General features: G+C 41.4%; 1 protein-coding gene across 3 annotated transcripts in view; it reads right to left on the reverse strand.

Annotated features, from left to right (window-relative positions):
* ece1 (endothelin converting enzyme 1) overlaps positions 1 to 18,426 on the reverse strand; it is a 31,956-nt gene extending 13,530 nt beyond the window's left edge. The window contains exons 1-3 of one of the 3 annotated variants that reach the window (XM_018725898.2): positions 18,287 to 18,426; positions 6,052 to 6,150; positions 2,422 to 2,560 (exon numbers count right to left, since the gene is read on the reverse strand). In XM_018725898.2, coding sequence (XP_018581414.1) covers positions 2,422 to 2,560; positions 6,052 to 6,150; positions 18,287 to 18,289 — 241 coding nt within the window. In that variant the 5' untranslated portion in view covers positions 18,290 to 18,426. Of the gene's footprint in view, positions 1 to 2,421; positions 2,561 to 6,051; positions 6,404 to 18,125; positions 18,242 to 18,286 lie in introns of those variants that run through there. The other 2 variants (XM_018725897.2, XM_018725899.2) reach the window with 2 other exon arrangements.
* Positions 18,427 to 23,936: the final 5,510 nt, after the last annotated feature.

The following is a 23,936-nucleotide window of genomic DNA, read 5'->3' on the forward strand; positions in this document are numbered from 1 at the left end:
GTTTTAAGAACATAAGATTTACCAACGCTAACAGTGTGGGGTCTATACAGATTACCATTACGAATAACACAATCACTGCAAGTAATTTTGCATTGTTACACATGTAATACCTTAGAGGAGAATTCATGTTTATCATTCATTTAAATTTGACATTATTTAACCATAACCTTGCAGAAAACTAAATTCAAGCTCTATAGCTTCACATTCACTGTTTAATGATTGTCAGCAATTCCTCCGGATCAGTCTGAAGAGACAAAACTTCAGCAACTGGAGAAATATTGGATTTTTAAATTGGTCCTTCTGGACCTGCTACTTTCTAAAAAAGAAGGCTGACTAGCCACAACGAAGCACATATTTTAAATAAACCATATTAACAGTGTTCCAAATCTCATTTCTGCAGTTCCTTATTTAACTTTAACAAATAAATGGGTTTACTGCTCCTTGATTTACATGTCATGTAACACTTCTGTTACTATCCAAAAACTGCACACACATTCATGCAAATGAAAATACAACAATAATTAATAGTAACAGCTAACATTTGTATAGGGGAATAGTTGACCCATAAAGTTGGCTGGGATAGTTCAGTCACATTTAAGTCAATTAAAAAAAAAAAAAAAACCCAAAAATGCAAAGTCTCTTCTTTATCACAGTGTAAATGATGCCATCTGGGCCACAGCCTCAAGTCATACTTCACAGTGAAACCAGTGTTAACAAGCCTGCAGTGATGTGAACAGCAATAAGGTTCTGGCACAAATACTTCCAGTGTCCATTGTAAGGGTTCCCCCTGTCCTGCTATCACACACTCAGACACACACATGCACCAGCACACAAGCCAGATGCTTCTTCACTTCACTTCACACCCAGCTATAAATCCAGTACGATTCACCCTGGATAGTTGTAGAGCGACGCTGCCTTAGCCTCTTCCTGCTGCGTGTCACGGTTTTCGGAGCACCAACTTACTATGACAGACAAATAATATGGCTCAGAGTGTGACAAGCAGGGTTCCAGCTTGGGGGGGTAGCCACTGAACATACAGCAGCAAAAAATTCCATTAAGCTATCATTCATACATACATACATACATACATACATACATACATACGGCTACTGGGACATTAAAGAAACGGGAAACGTCACGGTCATTTAGGGAATTGAGTACTGGAAGCCCAGAGGAATAGTGTGAAGATTCTGAACAAGGTCTGAAACCTTGATCCATCATCTCAGACTTTTTCTGATGAAGAAAAGGAAAACAATTCTAGTCTCCAAGTTATAAAAACAAGTTCAGTCCAGCTGAAATAATCCCTTCATATTCACACTGCGGTTTTGTGTGTATATTTTTTTGCACGCCTATATGACGGGGAAGTACGTACAATGAGTCAACTATTATACCCACAAAAGATAATAAAATATGCAAGTGTTATGAGCCTAAGAAACATTTATTGGGATTAGGCAAGATCTGATGTTTGTGTTAAGATTAGCTTTACTGCTGGGTATGACCGCAGTGCAGAGGATTTGTTTGGGTTTGGGCAAAAAAAAAAAAAAAAAAAAATAATATTATTTATATATTGACCAAACACTGTGGTTAAAACGGAACTCAGCGGGACAACAATTAGGGGCTGAGGCACATGACGCACTGCGAACTGCCAGACACTGAGATAAGCCAACTATGGCACTGCATACGCAGACAGGGAAAGGAAGGTTTAAAGCCATGACAAAGCAGTTTCTTCACAATGTGACATGTTATAAAAGGAGAGATGGAAGCTTGTCTTGAATGGAAGGAAGTGGCTTTCAGTTTCCATAAGTAAATGCTGGGAAGTGGCGACTCTTGACCCGTTGTCAGACTTTCACCGAACATAACTTGATTCTGGAAATTATGTTTCATACGTTTTGATAAAGAGATTAGTGTTATTATAATAATATCATCGAGGACACTAATGGAGACTGCCGGTACGATAATGGTTAGAGGTGCTGCCTTTGGACCCAGAGGCTACAGGTTCGAATTCTGCCTCTGGTGGTAGTACACTTGAGCAAAGTACTTACCCTAAATTGTTCCAGTAAAAATGACCCTCATGTACAAAATTAAGTAACATTCCAAATTGCTTAGGAGAAAAAGCATTAGATAAATGTAAATATTGTACAATGGGGCTTAGGAGCATGAGAACCTCACATTTAGATCTTGAATATTGAATAACAAAGTACATTTTGCATAGTTCAAACACGATATAGCACAACTGCACCTCTTGGAATTGCGGCTCTGAAAGACTAAGCTGAGCAGACAGGGTTTAGAAGTTCTCATGTCCCACGGTCTTTGCTTTCAGTCACTTCCCCCAGTGAGTGTAACCAAAAACCATTGAGAGAAAAGAAATGATCCTGAATAAAAAAAAGTTCTCTCTAAGTGGGTGATGAAGGTTATACTCACTGCTGCTGTGGAATCGCCCAAGGACGAGCACACACACGAACAAGGCAAGGGACAACACGCAGACCAGCCCCAGCAGTACTTTCTCTGCCATGGTCCTCTCCATCCAGCACCTGGCACCACGACCGTGCCTGACCGTCACCTGCGCATGCAACCACACAGTGAGCATGAGAGAAAGGGCAAGATATGCAATCACCATCAGTGACACTACTGTATACTCCATAATAGGAACCAGAGCTCAGTGTGCCTCTGACGGTCCATTACTACGGTAGACAACACCAGGCAGGGGCACAAACTAGTATTCTTGTCTAAGAACACATCATTTTGGACCAATACACAAACTGTACAAAAGTATATCCATCCATCCACTTTCAATAATCACTTGTCCTATTAGGGTCACAGTGAACCAGAGCCTATCCTGGAGGGTGGACAGGATAGCAGTCCATTGGCGGGCGGGCACGGCATTTGACTAATTCATTTGAACTGAAGGGCGGCACGGTGTTACAGAGAGTAGCGCTGCTGTCTCACAGCGCCTGGGTGGTGCAAGAGAACGTGGGTTTGATCCCCCCCTCAGTCTGTGTGGAGTTTGCATGTTCTCCTCGTGTCTGCGTGGGTTTCCTCCGGGTGCTCCGTTTCCTCCCACAGTCCAAAGACATGCTGTTCAGGTTCCCCCACAGTGTGTGAGTGTGCTTCGCTGATGCATGGATGAGTAACCACTTGTAAGTAGTGTATGTAGCAATATAGTCACCTTGGTGAATAAGGTGTGTGGGCTAGTAACACTACATAGTATCCGTTGTAAGTCGCTTTGGACAAAAGCATCTGCTAAGTGAATAAATGTAAATGTAAACTGGATGACTGATTATGGGAGGAGACCAGAGCACCCAATAGAAACCCATGCAGATATGGGGAGAACATGCAAACTCCACACAGAGTGGGGATAAAAGCAATGTTCTCTCAGACCACCCAGTCACTACGAGGCAGTAAGGCTACTTGCTGTACCACCCTCCAAAAAGTCAACAGAAGTAATTTCAGAGCCATTTGAAGGTACAGTGAGTAGGTTAGGTATGACCATCTCTTACTTGGATGAACAAACACCATTAGACACCACCGTTGACACAAGACACTCATGCAAATAACTATGTGAATGAGTTCAATTGGAGCTACAGACACAGGATCTGCCCACCAACATGAGACATTTCCTCAAATGTGTCATATGTCACAGCAGGAACAACAAGCATTGTTTCACACAAACTACATAAATCATAACTACAAGGCTCTACTTAAGGAAAATTTCAACTAGTAATGTCAATTTCTTTGTAATGTTCTATCGTAAGTATTCACATTAAAAGCCAGTAATATGCTTCATAAAATAAGGGGGGAAAAAAAATTCAATTGCATGAGCACGTGAGGCTCAGCTGGTAGCGTAGTGGTTAGAGCTGCTGCTTTTGGACCCAAAAGGTCAGAGGTTCAAATCCCACCTCCAGCTGTAATACCCTGAAGCAAGGTACTTGGCCTAAATTGCTCTAGTCAAAATTGCCAAGCTGCATAAACTGGTAGATAACTAAGCAGCTTTAGAGAGAAAAGTGACAGCCAAATAAATTCATGTAAATGTGGTGGACCTTCATCTTACAGTGCTGTGCGTGCGTACACACAAGAAGGTGCTGCGTTTAAATCCACCCATTAACAGTTGGGATCTTGAGATCGCTATAAATCCGGATCAGACTTACAGAATTAGGCTCTTGGCAGGGGGATCAAGTATTAAGCTCCACGACACCCACTTTTGCAGCCAGACACGATTAGAACTGAATTCATCGGCCAACAAAGGCAGCATAAAACGCATTAAGTTTGCTTCCGTACAGAGAGCACAAACGATCACAGCTCCCGAATGCAGGGGCTCTGGAGGGTGGCGGGTAACTCTGCCAGAACGAAATAAGGTTAGTGGACACATTTTGGTGTAAAATAACTATGCGGTTAGATGTTTTCCTCTGCCAAGACAGGACCTGAGGTCTGGGCCTCCTCCCAGCTCCACGGTGAGCACATTCTGTGTGAAACCACAGCGTCATATTGGGGAGAGGAGAAGCCAGCATTTTTAAGTATCAGAGATTTCTGGAAATAAACCAAGTGGCTAATCTAACTCAGGTTGCGGACATAAGAGCAAGAGCAGTGTAACAGAATTAACTGAAACGCAGCAGTTGTGCACATGTTGCACCGCACGGAAATGTACGTAGTACTGACCCTGTTAAATGAAACACAGACAACAGTTTGCACTAAAAACTGAATGCAAAGCTAGAATTAACCCTACCTGCACAACAGGAGACACAAAAGCACAATATTATTTGGAACACAATGTAAAACTTGACACTTGCAATAACTGGCATTAAACATTATATAATAATGCGATTTTAAAAATGTATCCCTTAACCACTGGACGTATTGTTTGTGTCAGACTATTTTAAAAACATACAACTTCAGGGACTATATACAGTACATAAGCAGTCACATTTTAGACAAGCAATACTCCATCCAATTTCAATAACCCCTTATCCTGAGCAGGGTTGCCATGAACTGGAGCCTATCCCAGAAACATTGGATGCAGCGTTGGGGATTAAAACTCAAACAAGTAAAATATTTTAAGTCAATTTCTTCTGATAATGTCTGGTTACATGATTGCAATGATTAAATTTGGCAGGTTAAGAAGCCTGTCTGTACAAAATTGAGGTAAAAAAAATTCAAAATTTCAAATATGCAGGTTACAGACAGGATCCAAAATCAGGTTACACATGAAAACAAACTCGCTCACCAACTTTTGCATTCCAACTTTCCAACAATTCCAGTTGAGTCATTAGTGAAATTTGACCCCCGTTGCTCCTTCTTCAGAAGCAGTGCAAGGCACAGTGTTTGCATGCCTTGAAAGGCCATTCTTAGCAATTCGCCGCAGTATTTATACGTATGACCCCCCCAAAGAGGAACGGATACGAGAGCGGGGTGTCCGTTTTATCTCCAGCTTGGCTCTCCCAGACACCTGTAAAGTCACCAAGTGATTCCGTGGACAGGAAGCTGTGTTTGGGGGGGAACAAGACAACATGGAAACCAGGAGCGCTCATGGTACTGTGTACGGATGGTATACCTGTAGTGGAGGTGGAGCATTACCACAGTGAAATAAGGGCAGATACTAGGCCATGTTCTGAGTTTCCTCAAAAAAAAAAAAAAAAAAACCCCACACACACACACACACACACACACACACACACAACCTAGTAGTTAAAAAAGATGTCAGCAATTTACACCAGAATAAATCCAAGATGACATTTAAGGAATTGAGGCATCAGAAATCAATGTACAATGAACAAAATGAGGTTTCTTAATGGCTTATGAAAGCACAATTTCATTTTTTAAATTAAAAAGTGAATTAAAAACATTTTCTCATTTAAAAATAGTATATTTTTCTAAGAGGAATCAGGTAGATGTACTCTGCCATCACGTACACAACTAAAAGTAGAGAATCACATTCTTTGGAAAACCACAAACTACAGTAGAATAAGCGAAGCAGTGCGATTTGCAACGCATGGAGTCAAAACCTGTAACCTCTGCAGCGCACATGCAACAGGACCATAGTAGTGGAGTATTAGTTACCTGCATCCGCGAAGACTGGTAGACCTCATCCGCAGCCGAGCTGCCATCATCCACAATGAGGTCCTCCTCGTCCAGGGTGGCCCGCTTGTAGGTGGACATCTGAAAGGTTAAGTGGAGAAAGGACTCTCTCAGTGTCTCCATCCTCATCCAGGCCTCGCGTCACCGAGGATGTGGGCCCCCGCAGGGAATCCTGGGACAGGCTATCCCCTTGTATCCATCAGGAAGTGTCCTGCCTCCTTCAGTCTTCGCCTCAGGGTCTTCCTCAAGCCCTCAAACCTAGCATGAGGTCTAAGCTTCTTCCTGAAACTCCACAATGTGCCTTCCTCACAGCAGTCGGCTCCCTAGAGCAAATCTTGCAGGCACCGTTGGGGAATTGCGTCGCAAAAAAAAAAAAAAAAAAAAAAAACACAAAACAGGAGCCAAGGTTACAAAACACACTGCATTTTTGCAGACAGACTGAGCACAAGTCTCCCGGTGTCAATCGCTCATCCACCAGGAGTTTGGCTCTTTCCCCCCGGAATCCTGGAGGCTGTCAGCTGATTCGCCGCTCCGACGCGAGTGGCCGAGCCCGTGCCCAAACAGGGGAGGAACTTTTGAAAAACAGGAAGACGGAATGACTTGATCAACTTACGTGCGAGAGAGGGAGAGGGGGTGCAGGCATGTGTGTCGGTGAGTGTGTGCGCGCATTCCCAAGACTGCTTTCGCTAACAACTGGGAGGGAACTTCTTTGGGCTCGGCTCTGCCCACTGCCCTCTACTTCTCAGACATTCCTGACAAAGAGGTGTGGTCCCCCTGTCAGGCCACTCCCCTCCACTTGGCAGATTTACTTTCACTATGTAAGTAGGAGTCCTGCCCTCCTTTTCCCAGTTAACCCACATTTTTACAATATGCCAAATCACCATGTATATAACGTGTCATCACATTTATTCATCTAGGGGATGCTTTTCCTCCAAAGCAAATACCAGCTATCCCTATATAACAGCTGCCAGCTACAGTAATAAAACTATACAGCAAGCTTATTATTTCATCATCACCTATGATGGAATATGACAAATATATCATAGTACTTTGGGACCAAAAAAAAAAAAAAAAACCCATCACACACAACTAACTAGTAGTATTACTACAGAAGAAAAGTGGCTCAGATTACTTTAAACCACAGGCTTTTTTCCCAAAATTCAAATCTGTGAAACAGAAAAGGTCATGGTGAGACAACATGCATGAACTAAGCAAGAAAGAACCAAATGATTTTCATAGTGGCACAGCAGGGGTGACAAACTGTCTGCTCAGAGCTTTTCAAAGCAGTGCACATGATTGTTAGAATTAAAAATGATAAATTAATTAGAATTAAAACAAAAAAAAAAAACCCAGAGTAATTGCTCTCATAAAAATCCTGACGTTCCCAGTGCTCTCACATATGAAAATAATCTTAGTGGTACTTACCAGCAGAATACTAGTTTTTGTATCTTTCAAAATTGCAGGAATTGACAGAAGCTACAAGTCCAGAGCATTAAGCATTCTGAGAAATACCCATGCCTGCAGCTATAGTTTTCTGACCCAAAAATTCCTAAGTTTTTTCATATATAAAAAAAAAAAAAAGTTTGAGCTTTTTAGAAAACACCACCTTGGTTTAAAAGAAGCTGGCGTTTTCTAAAAAGCTCTGAAACTTACATTCTTCATACTTTTTTATGAACAGTACCAAAGACCATCTCCCTGAACAAGTCACTTGGGGGAAGAGAAAAGGAGGGTTTTTTTTTTTTTTTTTTTTTTTTTTTAAAAAAAAAAGCCTCCATATGTTTCCAGTTTCCTGTCTATAGATTTGCTTTTCATGAAGCAAACAATGTTTCCATGACTGTCCCTTTCCATGAACAAAAAAGTGAATGCAGTTTTCCCCTTTTTAAAAAAAAAAAAAAGACCCATGCAGTGTGACCATATGTCTTCACTTGCAGTGGGTGGATTCTGACTTTCCCATCAAACAATAGCCTCGCCGTCACTGCCGACCCGACTTCGGAAACCATTCCCGCAAAGGAAACTCGGGGAAACTTCAGTGAGCTTAAGGAACCTTCTCATCACCAGCCACCAGATGGAACTGTGCCTTGATTTACGTGTCCTCCGAGCCCCAAAAAGCTGCGCGAGGGACCGCAGTCCGAGGAAGAAAACGTTTCGAAGGTTAACGAAAAAAAATCCTGCGTCCTGAGCATTCTGCTCCTAGGTATAAGGTGGACATCAGACTCCGTGTCCAGGATGTCTTCTAATTCTCCAGTTGTTGAACTCACTGACACGGATGTACCTGCAGACTCTCCAAGTTGGTATCATTCATCTGACTGTGAGCATGGATCAGTTACATCACACTTTCATCCACCAGCTTACTTTTTTCCCCAAACTGGACAACAGACTTTGCTTAATACTACATGTATAAATCACAAGGCTGTATTTTCTCAATTCAGATCCAACAAACTCTGAAAAGCTGGCAGCTGAGAGTGTCCATGCTAAACACACTCTAAATGGACAGTATAAAAGTATAATTCATTATAAGTAATCAAGCAATTAAAAAAAAAAAAAAAAAAAAAAAAAAAAAAAAAGTTTTTGCCCCCTCACTGTAATACATTCAAATAAACAAAAACAAAGAACATACTACTTCTGGAACACAGGCAGGGGCGTAGCTACGTGGTGGCCGTAGGTGGCCAGTGCCACCCCTGACTGAAGCCTGATCACCCCTGTTGTGCAAAGCACTCTGACAACACTGCGGTGACTTCTTCGCCACTCAAACTTGTACAACGCACATAGCGTACAGCGCTATTAAACTGAAGAGCTGCGAACCGCCCGCATGGCACAAACCTCTGTGTGTAGGAGGGAGGAGTAGGAGCAGTAAAATTCAATTTCGGGAGCGTTACTCCAGTCATGTCCAGCCCAAGTGAGCAACGCAAGAGGATTTGGTGATCAGGAGAGTTGAATCAGTGTTACCTACATTTCACTACCATTTCGTGAAAGTTTGTTAGAAGTACTGCGATGTTTCATTATGAGAAGCAAATGTTAGCTTACAATTAAATATCGCATAACAGCTAATGTTAGCTAAAGTTACTGCAACTACTAACTAGCTAATTTTTAAAAATAATGTTACTGCATAAATGCTACCAGATCATATGCTTACAAAAAAAGTGACACTCATAATGTAAGTAGCTATTCAATTTAATAATACAGTGTTTCTTGATAGGTGTGTTTGTCTAAACTGTAGAGAGCAAATGGAAAGCAGGGGAAGATACTTTCCTTTTTTTTTTTTTTTATGAACTGAGGACTAGTAGTAGTAAAACTGAAAATGACAAAGAAGCATGGAAATGAATGCTACAGAGGGGGAAGAAGCAGGGGAAATGCGTGCTGCTACGAGAGACAAGGAGGAAGCGGCGGTATCATACAGTCCGAGAGGGAGGTTGTGGAGAAGCTCTACAGAGAGAACACACATCAGACCAGAATCAGAGAGCAGTAGCCACTCATGAAGTCAGTCATGGCCCCCCAGGTATGCAAGTTACATCAATTGTATCTACAAATATTAAAAAAAAAAAAAAATTTTCCAATACCCAATTTGCATCATTAGCATCTAAATATACAAATAATGTAGAATAAGGATCGTATTAAATGATAGCATCATGTTTTTACAGACCTAAGTACTGCCACTGTAATTTCTTCTGTACATTCGTAATAAATTCTGTAGAATTTCTGTCTGTAGAATTTGCTTTTGGTACAGCATGTCATAGTCAGTTGTGATTTTTTTTTTTGGCCACCCCAGTAAAATCACTGGGTCTTACCTGGCCACCCCTGGAAGAAGGAGGAGGAGGGGGGGGGGGGGGGGGGGGGGTTTATTTTTGTGCTCGATAAACAAATTCATGTTTGTTATGTTCAATAATTTTAAGTTTGTTCAACTGAAAAGCTTATAGGCAGCTACACATGCTATGTATTGTGGTTCATACAGTGGAAGGGGACAAATTTACTGTACTCTGGAATCGTGTGTCTGCATCCAAATCTCTCCTTCTGTAATACACTCTGAATTGTTCTCAGATGCATGTTGCTTTGGAGAAAAGTGACTGCTAAATGAATAAATGTATCAGAGTGAGAAAGATTGTACTAAATACACTTCATAAATCACTCTATAAAGAGCAAAAGAAAATGCGTGTTTTATTGGGCCTCATTTTACACCTCCTATTCTTACAGGGTCTTTCCTTAGGGCCTTAAATTCAGGGTCAGTCAGTGGTTTAAATGGAGGCATCATTAAGCGCGTGCTGAGTGAGGCAGCTGGATTTATGCGCCGAGCTGTGTGCCCTGAGTGTTTGTTCATCCTACTTCCCACTTCTGAGCAGTAATCCCAAAAAAGCTAGAACAGCATTTTCAAATCAGTTACAGTGCAATCACATCGTACTCGGCTATATCAGAAGCACTTAAGCCATTTAAATATCCATCTACTCCCCAAAAAATGGCACCCACCAGAGGCTATGTAGACGGAAATGTAAGAATGTAAATAAAATCTTAACACCTGGCACCGGGCGTTAAACGGATGCTTTCCTGCTGTTGTGGACAAGCGGAAAACAGACACAAAAGTTGCAGTATTCATGGTACTGCCTTTAGATCACCACTGCACTTGGACAATTCCCTGGCAGTGACTCTCTTCAGCAGATGTCCCATAGCAGGTTCCAAGGCCATGAACAAGCATTCATTGCATACACACTACCACAGACAGAACTATGGAGTCCAGTCACCTTCTTCCTCATAACTAACCCTCAAAGCCCGCTAGCAAAACCCACATCCACATTTTGTCCACTAACAAACTCCACTGTTACCTAACTAGGCAAATGAAGGACAACCTTTAAATCAACAGACTTTTCCTTCATCCTGAAGAAACTGGAGCAGAATTAATTTCTCTCAGCTGAGTGGTCCATTCGGCAGAATAACTAGAATAACTAACTGGGGGGGGGGGGGGGGGGATGTGGTCCAAGTTCTACCCCTCTTACTATGCAAGTTCCTCAGTGATTATTCCAAAGAGTCTTTCATCAGACATGTATCTACCAGTAGTATTATCTCAATGTGGCTCGACATATTAATTCTTAGGCTACTTATTAATCCCATCCACAGCTATATGGCTCCAGGAGTGAAAAAGAAAGCTGCTTTCACCCACACAAATAGGACTGGGATTATTTCAAATAAGAAAAAAATAAACGAGTGCATTAATATTACCAACGTCAGACCAAATAAGTAAGAAAAATGTCAAATTATTTTTTGGAATTAGCCTCTCAGTCTTATAAACGCTGTAATACTCAAAATATTAAAATGGCCACATTTTAACAATCATGACACTACCTCAATGTGTTATGATGACTTGGAGAATTTGATAGATATGCATGAAACAAAAGGAGCTTAACTAAATTTTAAAAACACTGCAAGCATCTGGAAACAGCTGAATGAAGAATTTGACAACAGTGAAAAGATCAGTAATTCATGACATCACAAAACACCTAGTATGTTAAAGACAGAACTGAAATGTGAGCAGGACCAGTGACCAGTATTTTGTGCCAAAGGGCCCTTTGTGAATGAAGAGCAGCACAGAGTTGACCAGAAAACCTTGAAAATGTGAGGATACAGATTGGATGTGCAGAGCCACTAGCTCCAGGGTTGGACCGAAGGCTTAGTTTCCTGTGACCCAGTGTCCGCCCACATGCTGACACTGAATCCCACAGCTGTTTAAGAACTGATATCCTCTACCCCCCAGTGACTCAAGCCAGTCAACAGCATGGATCCCCAGGCGACAAACTGAGCATCTGCTCCTGGCCGTGCTCTACGCCAGAAGTATGTGCCGGTGACTAGAGACAAGTCCAGGCAACCAGCCATCTACATACTACACAGGAACATTCTCATGAGTGAGCAAAGTGGCCCCGTGGAAATCGTCTGCTGTATTAATGTATATATGAACAACAAACCATTGGCCCACTGCGAAACTCCACTCTATGTGTGGAGCGACCTCTTCTGTTCAGTGGTAGAAGAATTTCTGTAGCCAGACAAGGGAACTACCATTTCCACTTGGTCTCTCTTTGCAGTTAAATAATGAGGTTTTGCCCAGACACATTTCCTTGTGTTCAAAAAAAAAAAAAACACCCACACACTTGAAGAGGATTAATTAACCAGAACATCAATATCACTCCTTTGTGGCCTCTTACATTGTGAAAACATTATCACTTTCTGCATTTCCATTCCATCCTGGGTCATATCAGGAAGTCAACAAAAGATTACCATCCTGTCTGACAATATTGTTATTTAAGGAGAGGGAAAGAAGGAAAAGGGAAGGAATGAGATGACAGACAGGAAAAAAGGCTTGCAAACCCCCAGCAACTGGACTTAAACGTCCAAGCTGGCTGATACAAAAAACACTGAAGACAATGGATCTTCAACAGCCACAAATTTAGAGGTTACCAGTTTATCCCTGTCTTAAGAGGAGAGAGAGAAAAAAAGAAGGCCAATTCACATTGTTAAATTATGATTAATAACCAATAACAACAAACCAATAATGGTCACCACCAACTTAGTAATTACAGTAAAACATGAGATACACAGGGACACAACAACTGACTCATGTCTGCTAGATTATGCTGAGAACAACAGCTTTACTGTCCTACAAGACTAGAAGATGACAGGAAGTAATATATTAGAAATCCACAGAGAATCCTCCGTCTGAGTCTTCTTAAGCGCTGCCAGTCCTGTCCTCAGAGACATCATAACAGAGCCAGCAGAGTCACTCGAGCACCAAAGAGCTCCAAACTGTTAATTTTAATGCTCACACATTCTGTTTACCGCCATCCCCCCCCCACATACATTTGACATCAGACTGGTCTAAAAAGGAGCACTTTTTCCCCCAACTTGCACTAAAAGGAAGAGGAAGAATGCTACACCTGCTCACCTCCAACTGCTCATTGGTCCCAGACAAGTAGACCAAAATCGAAAGGACAGCAGTTCCTGGTTCTGGCTCCAGTTTGGTGGAATTAGCTCCCTCTGTCCCTCAGCACTGCTGAATCCCATTCAGTATCCAATAAATGTCTGAAAACATCTCTTTTAGACCACTTCTCTCCTGCACCTCGTAACAGTGACATAAATTTGCATCACACCATCTGCCTTGATTATCTGTCCATCACATGAGACTATACAGGCAGACAGTCAACATGCTCTAGCAAAAACAGTGGTATCAGGCAAAGAAACTGCACTTGATTATCATAAGTCTATTTACATTTTTCTGACACTTTTCTCCAAAGTGACTTACAATATTAAGCTACATACAGTCATTTACCCAGTTGAGTAATTTTACTGGAGCAATTTTAAGGCAAGTACCTTGCCCAAGGGTACTACAGTCAGAAGGGGGATTTGAACCTACAGCCTTTGGGGTCAAAGGCAGCAGCTGTAACCACTACACTACCAGCTGCTTAGTATAATGCTGCTTGTAATGTAAATTTTTATATGCATCTCAAAAAACCTACTAGGAAGATGATTAGGAATCAGCAATATTCTGATAAAGTTTAATGCAGTTACTTGTGATGAATGAGGCGTTCAGCAGTTCGCCAAGCTTGGCATTTAGATTGCAAATGTTTCATCACCAGTTGAGGTGACATCAGTGCACAAATTGTGTAGAATTGTGATGAATGTTGGTACATATGGTGAAGGAAACTAATTGTACTTAAGAGCTGCACATATGCCTCTTTCTCCTAATGCAATGCAAAAAATTGTATTTTCTATGAGATGTACAGTACATTGCTTTGGAGAAAAGCATCTGCTAAATGAATAAATATAAATGTATAAACATTTTTCATTTGTTGTGAGAGCAATTTTGTTTACCATGAGTTGCATCACACTTTGGTACAAAGTATCTACTATGAATAAAGGTCACGTGTGCAATGGGAACTGACAATAGGTGTAACCATTACACTTTGGGGAGGGTCAGGTACATGTCACTGAGCACTTCTCACTGCCTGCCCCATACCAACAAGCACAGGAAGTGTTGTAGTTCTCCCTTGATGACTTATGGTTTTGTGTGACTGATAAAACCTTAAAGCTTTATTTAAAAAAAAAAAAAAAAAAAAAAAAAAAAAAAAAAAAAAAAAAAAAAAACTTTGTGCTGTTCCTCGCTCCAAAATAGACTTGTTAGTGTTTAAACTATCCTGACAGACAAATACTTACTTCTGAAAAGTGGCCCTTTAAACTTTTCAGATACATAAGAGGAATGGAGGGCTTAGTTCTGACTTATGAATGTAGAAAAGCTATGACAGTTGGAGAGCACAATGCATATGTTCCTGGGGCTCCTCTGAGTTTCACCATTCTGCCAGCAGAGATTATTGAGGGGCTGAGAGCCAGCGCGTGTGTATATATATATATACACACACACACACACACACACACACACACACACACACACACACACACACACACGTGGCTCACAGCCCTCTAAAGCAACAAACCCCAAGGTCCTCCAGCCCCACCACAGCATGTCAGCCCCAACACTGCCAAAAGGGGCATTGCAAAAGCTCCTGGATTCTTTCTCCATCTGTTGCTCCTACACTTTCAACTCTGAAATCCTTTAATAAAAAGGCCTGCACTGTGTTCTCATCTTTACCCCACAATAAACATTTTAAGCAAGGTGAAGTCATTTCACAAATAATGAAAGAGCTGAACAAACTGAGGTCAATATGATTTGAAATTAAATGCAAAGGTATTCTATTACCCTAGTTCATTCCCCACTTGTCACCTTCACTTTGTCAATAAGGAATCCTCTGGGTGGAGAGAAGGCATTATGACAAAAAAGTAGAATGATGTCTCTGGCTGAACAACTGGCCTGCAACACCCCTTTTGTTATAAGGCCGCCCTTTGACCTATGACCTCTAGAGCAGTGGTGTCAGCAGCTCCCCTTGCCTTTCTTCTCCCCGCTTCATCAGAAGAGAACACCCTGATACAGTAACCAGAAAAAGGTTAACCAAGACATTGTATTCTCATGTACATATATTTCAACTTAGAAGGAAACATTAACCACAACCAGTGACTTCCTGTTTCGAAAAGAGCAGCTTCCGCATTATAAAGAGTTTGAAGAGAGAAGTTTTTTTTGGGGGGGAGGGGGGGAAGATACCATTTCCCCCCAACACAGATTATCAGGGATCATGTGACATAAAGGGGAGCTGTCTTTTTAATAAAGATTAGTACAGTGTATCCCACTGTACTCCACCTCCTCCCTTCATTTTCAGGTTACACTGTAACCTTTACCTACCACTGAGGTCAGGACTTTTAAATCCCCATTTTTTAAATCTTTACTCCAAACATTGAAGGGGAGAGGGGGGGAAAAAAAAAAAAAGCAAAGGATAAATAATTTTCTACTTCTGGACACACTTCTGTTTCCTCCACTTATTCTCATTTATTTATGACATTTCAGTGAAAAATGCAGACCAACACAAAACTGTCAGATCTCCAAACCTAACTATTTTAATGACCCTTACGGGGGACAGTGTGGATAATACATGTGGTGATAAAGCCAAAAAGCACTGATTGGGGGGGGGGGGAATTAGAACAAAGCACCAATGCAGAACCCCCCCGGCAATTACACCCACCACCTCTGTTGCACATCCAGTTTCTTCACACACACAAGTGCATTTCTTAATAAACTACAGCACCTTTCACTTTGTTTGCCTCTCTTTTCACTGCCAGCACATTCCTCCTATTAACACAAAACATATTCATGTCATGTTTAGCCAACCCACAGAGCATCGTTTTCCAGCTTCCTCATTCAATGAAGACACAGTCCTTTGAACAAACTCTCACAGAGGAGACTACTTAAGTTTACTTTTTAAAGCCTTTAGATGCAGTGCAAAAATAGCTGTACATTATTCCTCTGTGTGATGGAAACCAGACAGTGAAAACACTAACACACACTGCATTACTGAGCTGCTGTATCTCAGTCAATGTATTGCCACCTGCGTCGTATATAAAAGAAACACAAGAATAAACGCTCATGCCCAGGAGCACAGCAATGAGTCAGATCTCCTGTAGAAAGGGCTGACAGGGGCCTGCAGGGACACGGGCCACACGATCAGAGGAACACGCTTGTTTGTCTGCACATGAAAGAATGCCACATGGCAGTTTGTCGGCACACTGTCGTGATGTAACGTGAGTCTATTTACTTGTCTGCCCTCTGAGCAATAAGGGCCTAAAAGGTGTGGCATGTACAATGGTTGTACTAACAAGGGCAGCTGCACACTGACATTCACAGCAGAAGCAGGTGGACCTAGCAGCAGCAACAGTCCAGCGATAAGAGCTCTTACCTTGCAGTCTGAAGGCTCCTAGTTCACATCCCACTCCTGACGCACTGCCCTCGATCAAGTAAAAGTACCTTTACTTTGAACCGATACAGTAAGTTCAGTTATAACATTGTGTATATTTTTCATAGTCTATATTATAACTTATGCCGAACAACTGCAGAGAACGCAAAGATTTTCACCACCCGTCCACTTGTGGTTATGGTGAGTGACAATCAGTAAGTAAATATATGTGCTATATATGCTGTATTAATGGGTAAATTACTATCATTAAAAGTCACCTTGGTAAAAAGTGTCCGCTAAATGTTGTTAATATTATTATTAACAACAACGTTCTGTGGTGCCTCAGTTTTCCCCCCCAATTAGACCACTGTATGCATTCAATGCATGTCCAGAATGAAAAAGAGAAATGTTACCTTTTACCAGCCTCTATAACATTAACCTTTAATATAAGAGTTTGATTTTTTTTTTTTTTTAAAAAAAAAAGGCAATCTGAAGAAGGGTTGTGGCTCTGAAAAAAGTCAACAAGATTAAAAGTCAATGAATAATGACCTTAAACTGAAAAAATATGAGCAGTGCAAGACTTGACCTATACATAATATCATTTAAGAGTGTACAAGTTCGGACTGACCGGAGAACAATTTCTTAACCGCACAGTATGATGCAGCGCTTCTCGAAAGAATGATGCCCTCCTTTCCCCTAGTTTTACTATGAAATGGTTATTTAATGAGAACCAGTGTTTCTCATGTGACATAGGTGTATAATAATGACCAATTCCATGTTACTTTAGAGGAAATCATGTGTGTAGTAGAAACACACAAGCAGTGCAGGTGTAAAAATAAGTGAAGCCCAGGTTACACCAGGTAGGTAAGTAAATCATGGTCATTTATTCATTGCATACATTTAAGAATTAACCTTAGATTTTTTTTTTTTTTTTTTTTTTAAAGAAAATAATGAGCACCCATACTAGAGTTCACAGTTTCCAAGCAGCTGTATGTATGTCCAGTCTCTCTCTCTCTCACACACACACACACACACACACACACACACACACACACACACAGCTGGATGAGAAACACCCCTGTTATCTATGAGAGCCAGTCCCACTGTCACTGATTAATCGCGCAGCGGCTGCGGCAGCCGATACCATATTAAACATTAACCACCGCACTCCGCCTCACGGGGACGCGCAGCATCACTGCTCTTTCATCCCGTCACACAAAATGACAAGAATTCAACGTCGTCCTCAACGTTTCCGTGTCTTTACACAACGAGTACAAACAACATGTTCCTCGGCCGTCGTGTGTTTACCTAAGTCATTTAGTTTTAAGAAAAGGCCAAACGTCAGAGTGGTGAAGCAGGAGGAACGTGCTGGAAACACAAGTTCTGGACTCTGCGAAGCTCACGCGCTTCCAGTTGAATTGCAGAGACGATGTTTCCAAGGGGGCACCGATAGTTCAGCCTCAGGGGGGCTGCAGAATCGCTATCTGAAAGTTACTGGTTCGAGTCCCACTGTACCAACACCCCCGCGCCCCAACGACGTTCTTGTTCGAGTCACCAGGCAAGACTAAGACTACCGCCTATAGTATAATTTAGATAAATCATTCACAGAAGTTCAAGTTCTTAGTTATATAACAGAGTAAGTTTCCTTGACTCAAGGCAAGGCACCAGCTACACAAGTCACAAGTGCGTGAGGGAAGGGGGAAAAAAAAAAAAAACAAAAAAAAAAAGGGTGTCTCACGTTCTTACCCTGCTGTTTACAGCGAACTTCTCACTGAAGAAACGCAGAGGGGTGAGTTAACTTAAGAGTCCCGCTGTGACCACTCACTGTTTACCGCACTTCCACACAGCTGTGAACATTGACATTCGCCTGCAGCTTGGCGAGGAAAGTACTAGTGTAAACGTCTTACCATCGCGCGCGCCCGTCACTCTTCGCTCGGACACGTTCTTTACACCGCCCGCGAGACGACTTTCGAGGTTAACGCGCGCGCGTTTAAAGGGGCAGCGCGCTCCGCGACGGAACACGCGCTTCTTGAAACCGTGCGCTGTGTTGCGATTCCGAGAAGATCATTACAGCGAATGAGCTGCACCAATAGCGTGAAAGAAGAGGCGGGCTTACAAGAGCACTGCGACCAATCACCTCAGTGTGGTGGGCGGGCCTTAGTGTCCACGTTTTAGATTTCCGAGTCGATCGCTGTAGTGATAGAACTATACCAATAATAGGGAGGAAATGGAAGACCTCTGGAACGATTGTAACCAATTAGTAGGGAAGAGTGGGTGGTCGTCGGGCCCCAAGTTTCTAACTGTAACTGTAAGTCATTCATCGGACTCCGATTGCGACAAGTGTAAAATTCTTGAGTGAGTCAAAAATAAGTAATCTGTAAATACTCTGTAAGTCTGTTCATTGGCTGGGGGGAGGTAATCCGAAAAGAAACGTCTAAATGAATAAATAAATGTAATGTAATGTAACGTTATGTAGTGTGTGAAAGAATTACACGTTTAAAGCAACAGCGCTGTAAGATTGGCGATTAAATAAAAAATCTTCAATGAAGAAACTGAAAATTGTGTAGTCTGTTCGGTTATCCCATACTTTTTAATACTCAGTGTTTTCTCCATTTGCATTTTTTGCATTATTCAATTAGCAGACAGGAACCGGGTCCTTCAATCAATGAACCGCACTTGCAGTACATGATGATCTCTTCCCAGAGTTCTCTTCCAGTCCTTGTCCTTGCTTTGTCCTGTCTGTCTCCACCCGACCCGTCCTTCTTCATTGATTCTGTCCCGATCTTGCCCTACATTTACATTACATTTACGTATTCATTTAGCAGACACTTTTCTCCAAAGCGACGTACATCTATCTCATAGAAAATACAATGTGTTCATTACATTAGCAGCAAGAGACACTTAGATGCAGACGTGTTGGTCTTAAGTACAGTTTGTTCCACCATGAGTCAATGTTCATCACACGAGTAGCTGCATGTCACTTTATCCAAGTATCCATGATTCCAAATCACCTTCCTAGTAATATATATAAAAATATATATTTAAAGTATGTATAAACATTGATGTTACATTACAGGAGTAGCTGTGTAAAGGCTTGTCTGGGCATGATCTCAAAGTTATAGAACATGAACATTTACACCTTAGGCTACATGAACTTAAGAGATCATAGGTGAAGGGAGTGTGGAAGAGGTGAGTTTTCAAACCCTTTTTTAAATGTGGACAGAGATTCAGCAGTTCTGAGTGGTGTCACGCGGAACACAGGGAGCCGGGACGGCTGAACCGAAGTGCAGCGTTGTTCGTCTGAAGTTGAGGGAAGAGGCAAGTTCTCAAAACCAGCCAGGACAGGCGAAGGGTCGGTCGATCGGCGAACAGGACAGGAACGAGGATCCATGGACGTGTTCAGAAAACGAAGCAAGGAGTCAAAAACCAGAGATCGTGAACAGAGAATAGAGCAAGTGTGCACTCGAAGTATGTGAGGAAGCACGGTTGTCCCAAAGGAGATTCCGCAATGGTGCAGGACCTGAAGAGGGTCTTTATACGGTGAGCGATTACTCAGGAGCTAGTGCAGAGTCAGGTGTTGTCGCTTGTGTTGTGAGCGTCGTGGATGTGACAAGCGGGAGGCTAAGGTCATTTCACCACAATGGAGCCAGAACCGAGAACCTCCGTGCTTTACCTTTCGTGCATGAGACCACCAAGTGGGTAGATGTGAAAGAGTGTAGTACGGGCAGTCCCCGAATTACGAACGAGTTCGTGTTCTCGGTCTGTCTCTAAGTCGGATTTTGACGTAAGTCGGAACACTTAGGTATGGTGGGTATCTAACATCAGTTTGTCAAATGTTTGTTTTGGTATATAGTATATTGTATACCATTCTATGCATAAAAAACATTAAAGAAACACTTTGGATACACTAAAACATCTTTAATATAACAATACAGTAAAAATAATACAATGTAATAATTCTACTAATAATAAATGTAACTACAGTATTTATAATAGAGAGACATAGAAAGAGATAATAATAAATATTACTACTGTCATGATGAACAGAGGACACAGAGGAGGTTGGACCCAAGTGCAGTTTTTTCAGATTGATGCGTTAATGCGTTTATTCAGATCAAAGGACTAGACATGTTCTCGTGGTCGGGGACGGGCGAATGTTGGTCGGCAAACTGAATAGAGGCGAGGATCCGAAATCGTGGTCGAAGGACAAGGTGGGCAGGCGGTCGTTATCAGAGAGACATGGAATGGGACTGGGAAATGATGAGGGACAGGACTTGGAAGAGCAGGGCGAGTGAGGTTTGAGAATGTGTGTGTGTGGGGGGGTTCTTGTCTGAAGTGAGATCCGGCAACTGAGAAGAAGTGTCTTTTGTAGCCGAGTGCTCTCTCAGAGAGAGAGACTGTGTGTGTGTGTGTGTGCAAACCATTAAAGAAACTTTGCTTTTCCATTGTCTCGCTTTATTATTTACTCTTTAGTTTCAATTGTGATCGTTTCCTTTTTCTTGGATGCATCACATGTAGGCTTTGGTGCCTTGGTTACGAGGGTAAAAGCAAAAAAATGAAAGCCAAATTATTTGGCAAATACAGTAACACGAGACACTGTTAACAGGACAAAAAGGAAGTCTGTCCTACCTCGGACTCACGCGCCCTGCCCATGGGCCAACGAACCCCTGTAGACGCGCAATGTTTTGATGCGCTTTGCAAAGAAGTGCCAGTTTGTTGTTAGGAACCATTGTACAGTAACTCAAATTTTTAATATAATAGGCTTAATTATGAAGTTTTCATTTGATTGTTACTTAAGGGTGACAAAAAAAAATCAACTTTCAGTCAGTAAGGGGGTGGTTCGTAAATACAGGTTGTACATAAGTTGGACGTTTGTAACTCGGGGACTGCCTGTAGTCTGGTTGGGGTGTAGTGGATTATCAAGTCTTGTAGATATCTGGGAGCAGTTCTATTGATGTATTTATCGGCTATAACCAGGGTCTTAAATTTGATCTGGGCAGCTATGGGAAGCCAGTGCAGAGAAACAAGTAGAGGAGAGAGGAGAGGAGGGAACGCTTCGGCAAGTCAAACACAACTCGGGCAGCAGCGCTCTGTTCTTTCAGCGTTCTTTCCAACTCAATATTCCAACTCTTTTTCCAACAATATTACACGAAAACCTTAAAAATATTACAATAATTTAGTCTTAATGGCCTTATTATCACACTAGTCTTTATATTCAGTTTAAATTCTTTAAGAAAATCAGAAAATATAGGTTTTTTATTAGAAACTCTGGACCTGTGTATCTGATACTTGGCAAAGACGATGAATAAATTGATGACATATGCATGTTTCTCTGTGCTTCTATCAAAGTGTACGAATCCAAACAGTACATATTCATAGAGCAAAGCAAAATCCTTACACAGTTTATCAATAATAACTTTAGAGACATCTCTCCGTGGTTTTTGGTGTAACAACAGTATCAGAAGAGGTGAGGCACAGTGTCCAGATGCAGGTTACAAACAGAACGATTTACATCTGTCCCATCCTTGAATTTTCTGAGAAAATGCTTTACAGGTTAAAATGTGTATAATCTTAAAAGACTTCCTTAACCTTTTTTGTTAAAAAGTATTTGTGAATCAGCAGCCAAACTTTCTCCCGTGTTACACTGTTAACAAAGGTATTCCAATAAGCCATGACATAAAGTGAAGTGACAACCGCATTCTGACACAAAGACTGAACCACTCTGTTATTATTTCTGAAAGTATGTGTGAAGCAGATCCTTCCACAAAGACTATTGATTATTGACCAGATTTGCTACAGAGATAACGGCAGGGTAAGAAACTCTCTATCTAGAGTCACAGAGCTATTAGGAATAGTCTGCATTACCAGGCCAAACTCGTTCTTTGTAACTGGAAACCTGAAATATGGCACAAAATCACTGTAGCTCATAAGATCTCCTTGTGAGGTCATCAGAAGAATATTTGTATCAAACAACTCCAATACTCAGTACTCTTACCCTTATATAGGACATCACCATTATTCCAAATATAGTACCGATGTGGAAAAAATTGTGCTTGTAACTTAGCTTCCATATCAACAGAACCTGTTTGTGAAAGGCTGACAGTTTAACACGTAACTTTTCTACTGTACATTGTAATTACACATCAAATGGAATGAGAATGAGAGACCACCAGTTTGATTAAAAACTAATTTTGGAATGAAGTTCCATACAGAGGCATCGTTTTTCAGAAATTTTCTTATCCATTCATTTTAAGAGTCAAATTCAAGGCAGAAAAGTCTAAGACTTCAAGCCCACCATTCTTATATGACTTTCTGATATAATGGACTCGGTTTTTCCACAAAAAAATTGAAGAGCATCTAGTCTATTGCTTTGGCAGTTTTGCTGAATAAATGCACTGAAGAGGCAACATAAGTGAGCCTGGAAATACCTTCTGCTTTGGACAGAAGGACCCACTCTTTTAAAGACAGCTCTTTTTTGCAACCAGAGATTGAATTTGTTTTTTGCCTTATCAATCATGGAGTTGAAGTTTAGAGTGATACTGTCCAGTGGATCCTTAGTTATCAGAATCCCTAAATAATTAATTTTCTCTTTAAGAAGGATTCTACTAATAGATGTTATAGGACAATTTAAAGCAAGCAGCTCACATTTTTTAAGGTTAAGACACAGACTTGAAACTTTAGAAAACACCTCAATTAACTCAACAGCAAAACTTGAGCAACAAGGAGGAAGAGGTACAGAGAAACTGGGCAACCCTGCCTAACACCTCTTTTGAGAGAGACTCTTCTGATGGTACCATGACTTAACTTCACAGAGCTGTTACCGTTTGCACTGAGTGTTTTCCTTGCGCTACAGAAGTAACTCCCAAATCCAAAACTTTGTAAGAAATAAAAAATAAAGGGGTGCTCAACAGTATCAAATGCCTTGTAGAAATCCAGAAACAATATAAATCTATCATCCAGAATAAAATCATACAATAATCATGAATAATCAATGAGGTCTAAAACCAATCTTATATTATTGAAAATATGCCTGTTACTAATAAATCCAGATTGATTTTACTCAATAACTGAATCTAAAACCTGCTTAAATCTTCTGGTCAACGCAATGGCAAAAAATTTTATAATCATTATTAAATAAAGTAATTGGTCCCCAATTATCAATAAAGAGCAAGTCTTTTTTAGGCTTAGGAATTCAACAGATTACACCTTCCGTTGTCACATCCACACTCTCAAGTCAACTGACAGCACCTGACTCTTGTCCAGCACCTGACTAACTTCTCACCCTTTAAAAGACCTTCCTCAGCACTATACCTCTGCAGAATCTCATCAGAGACAACTGCCCTCCTTAGTGATATCCAGTACACATGCAACCCTTGTTCTCAGTTTTTGTCCCTTTGCTTTGTCTCCTGACCATGTCAGTAGATCTTCGTTTCAATGCTGACCACCAATTGACCGACTCTTCGCTTTGTCTCCTAACCTCACCCATGGATTCCTGCTCTGACCCCGACTTCCGATTAACCGACCATCTGCCTGTCCCTGACACCGAGAACTCCGCAC

The sequence above is a fragment of the Scleropages formosus genome, chromosome 22, assembly GCF_900964775.1.
Source record: "Scleropages formosus chromosome 22, fSclFor1.1, whole genome shotgun sequence".
Lineage (NCBI taxonomy): Eukaryota > Metazoa > Chordata > Actinopteri > Osteoglossiformes > Osteoglossidae > Scleropages > Scleropages formosus.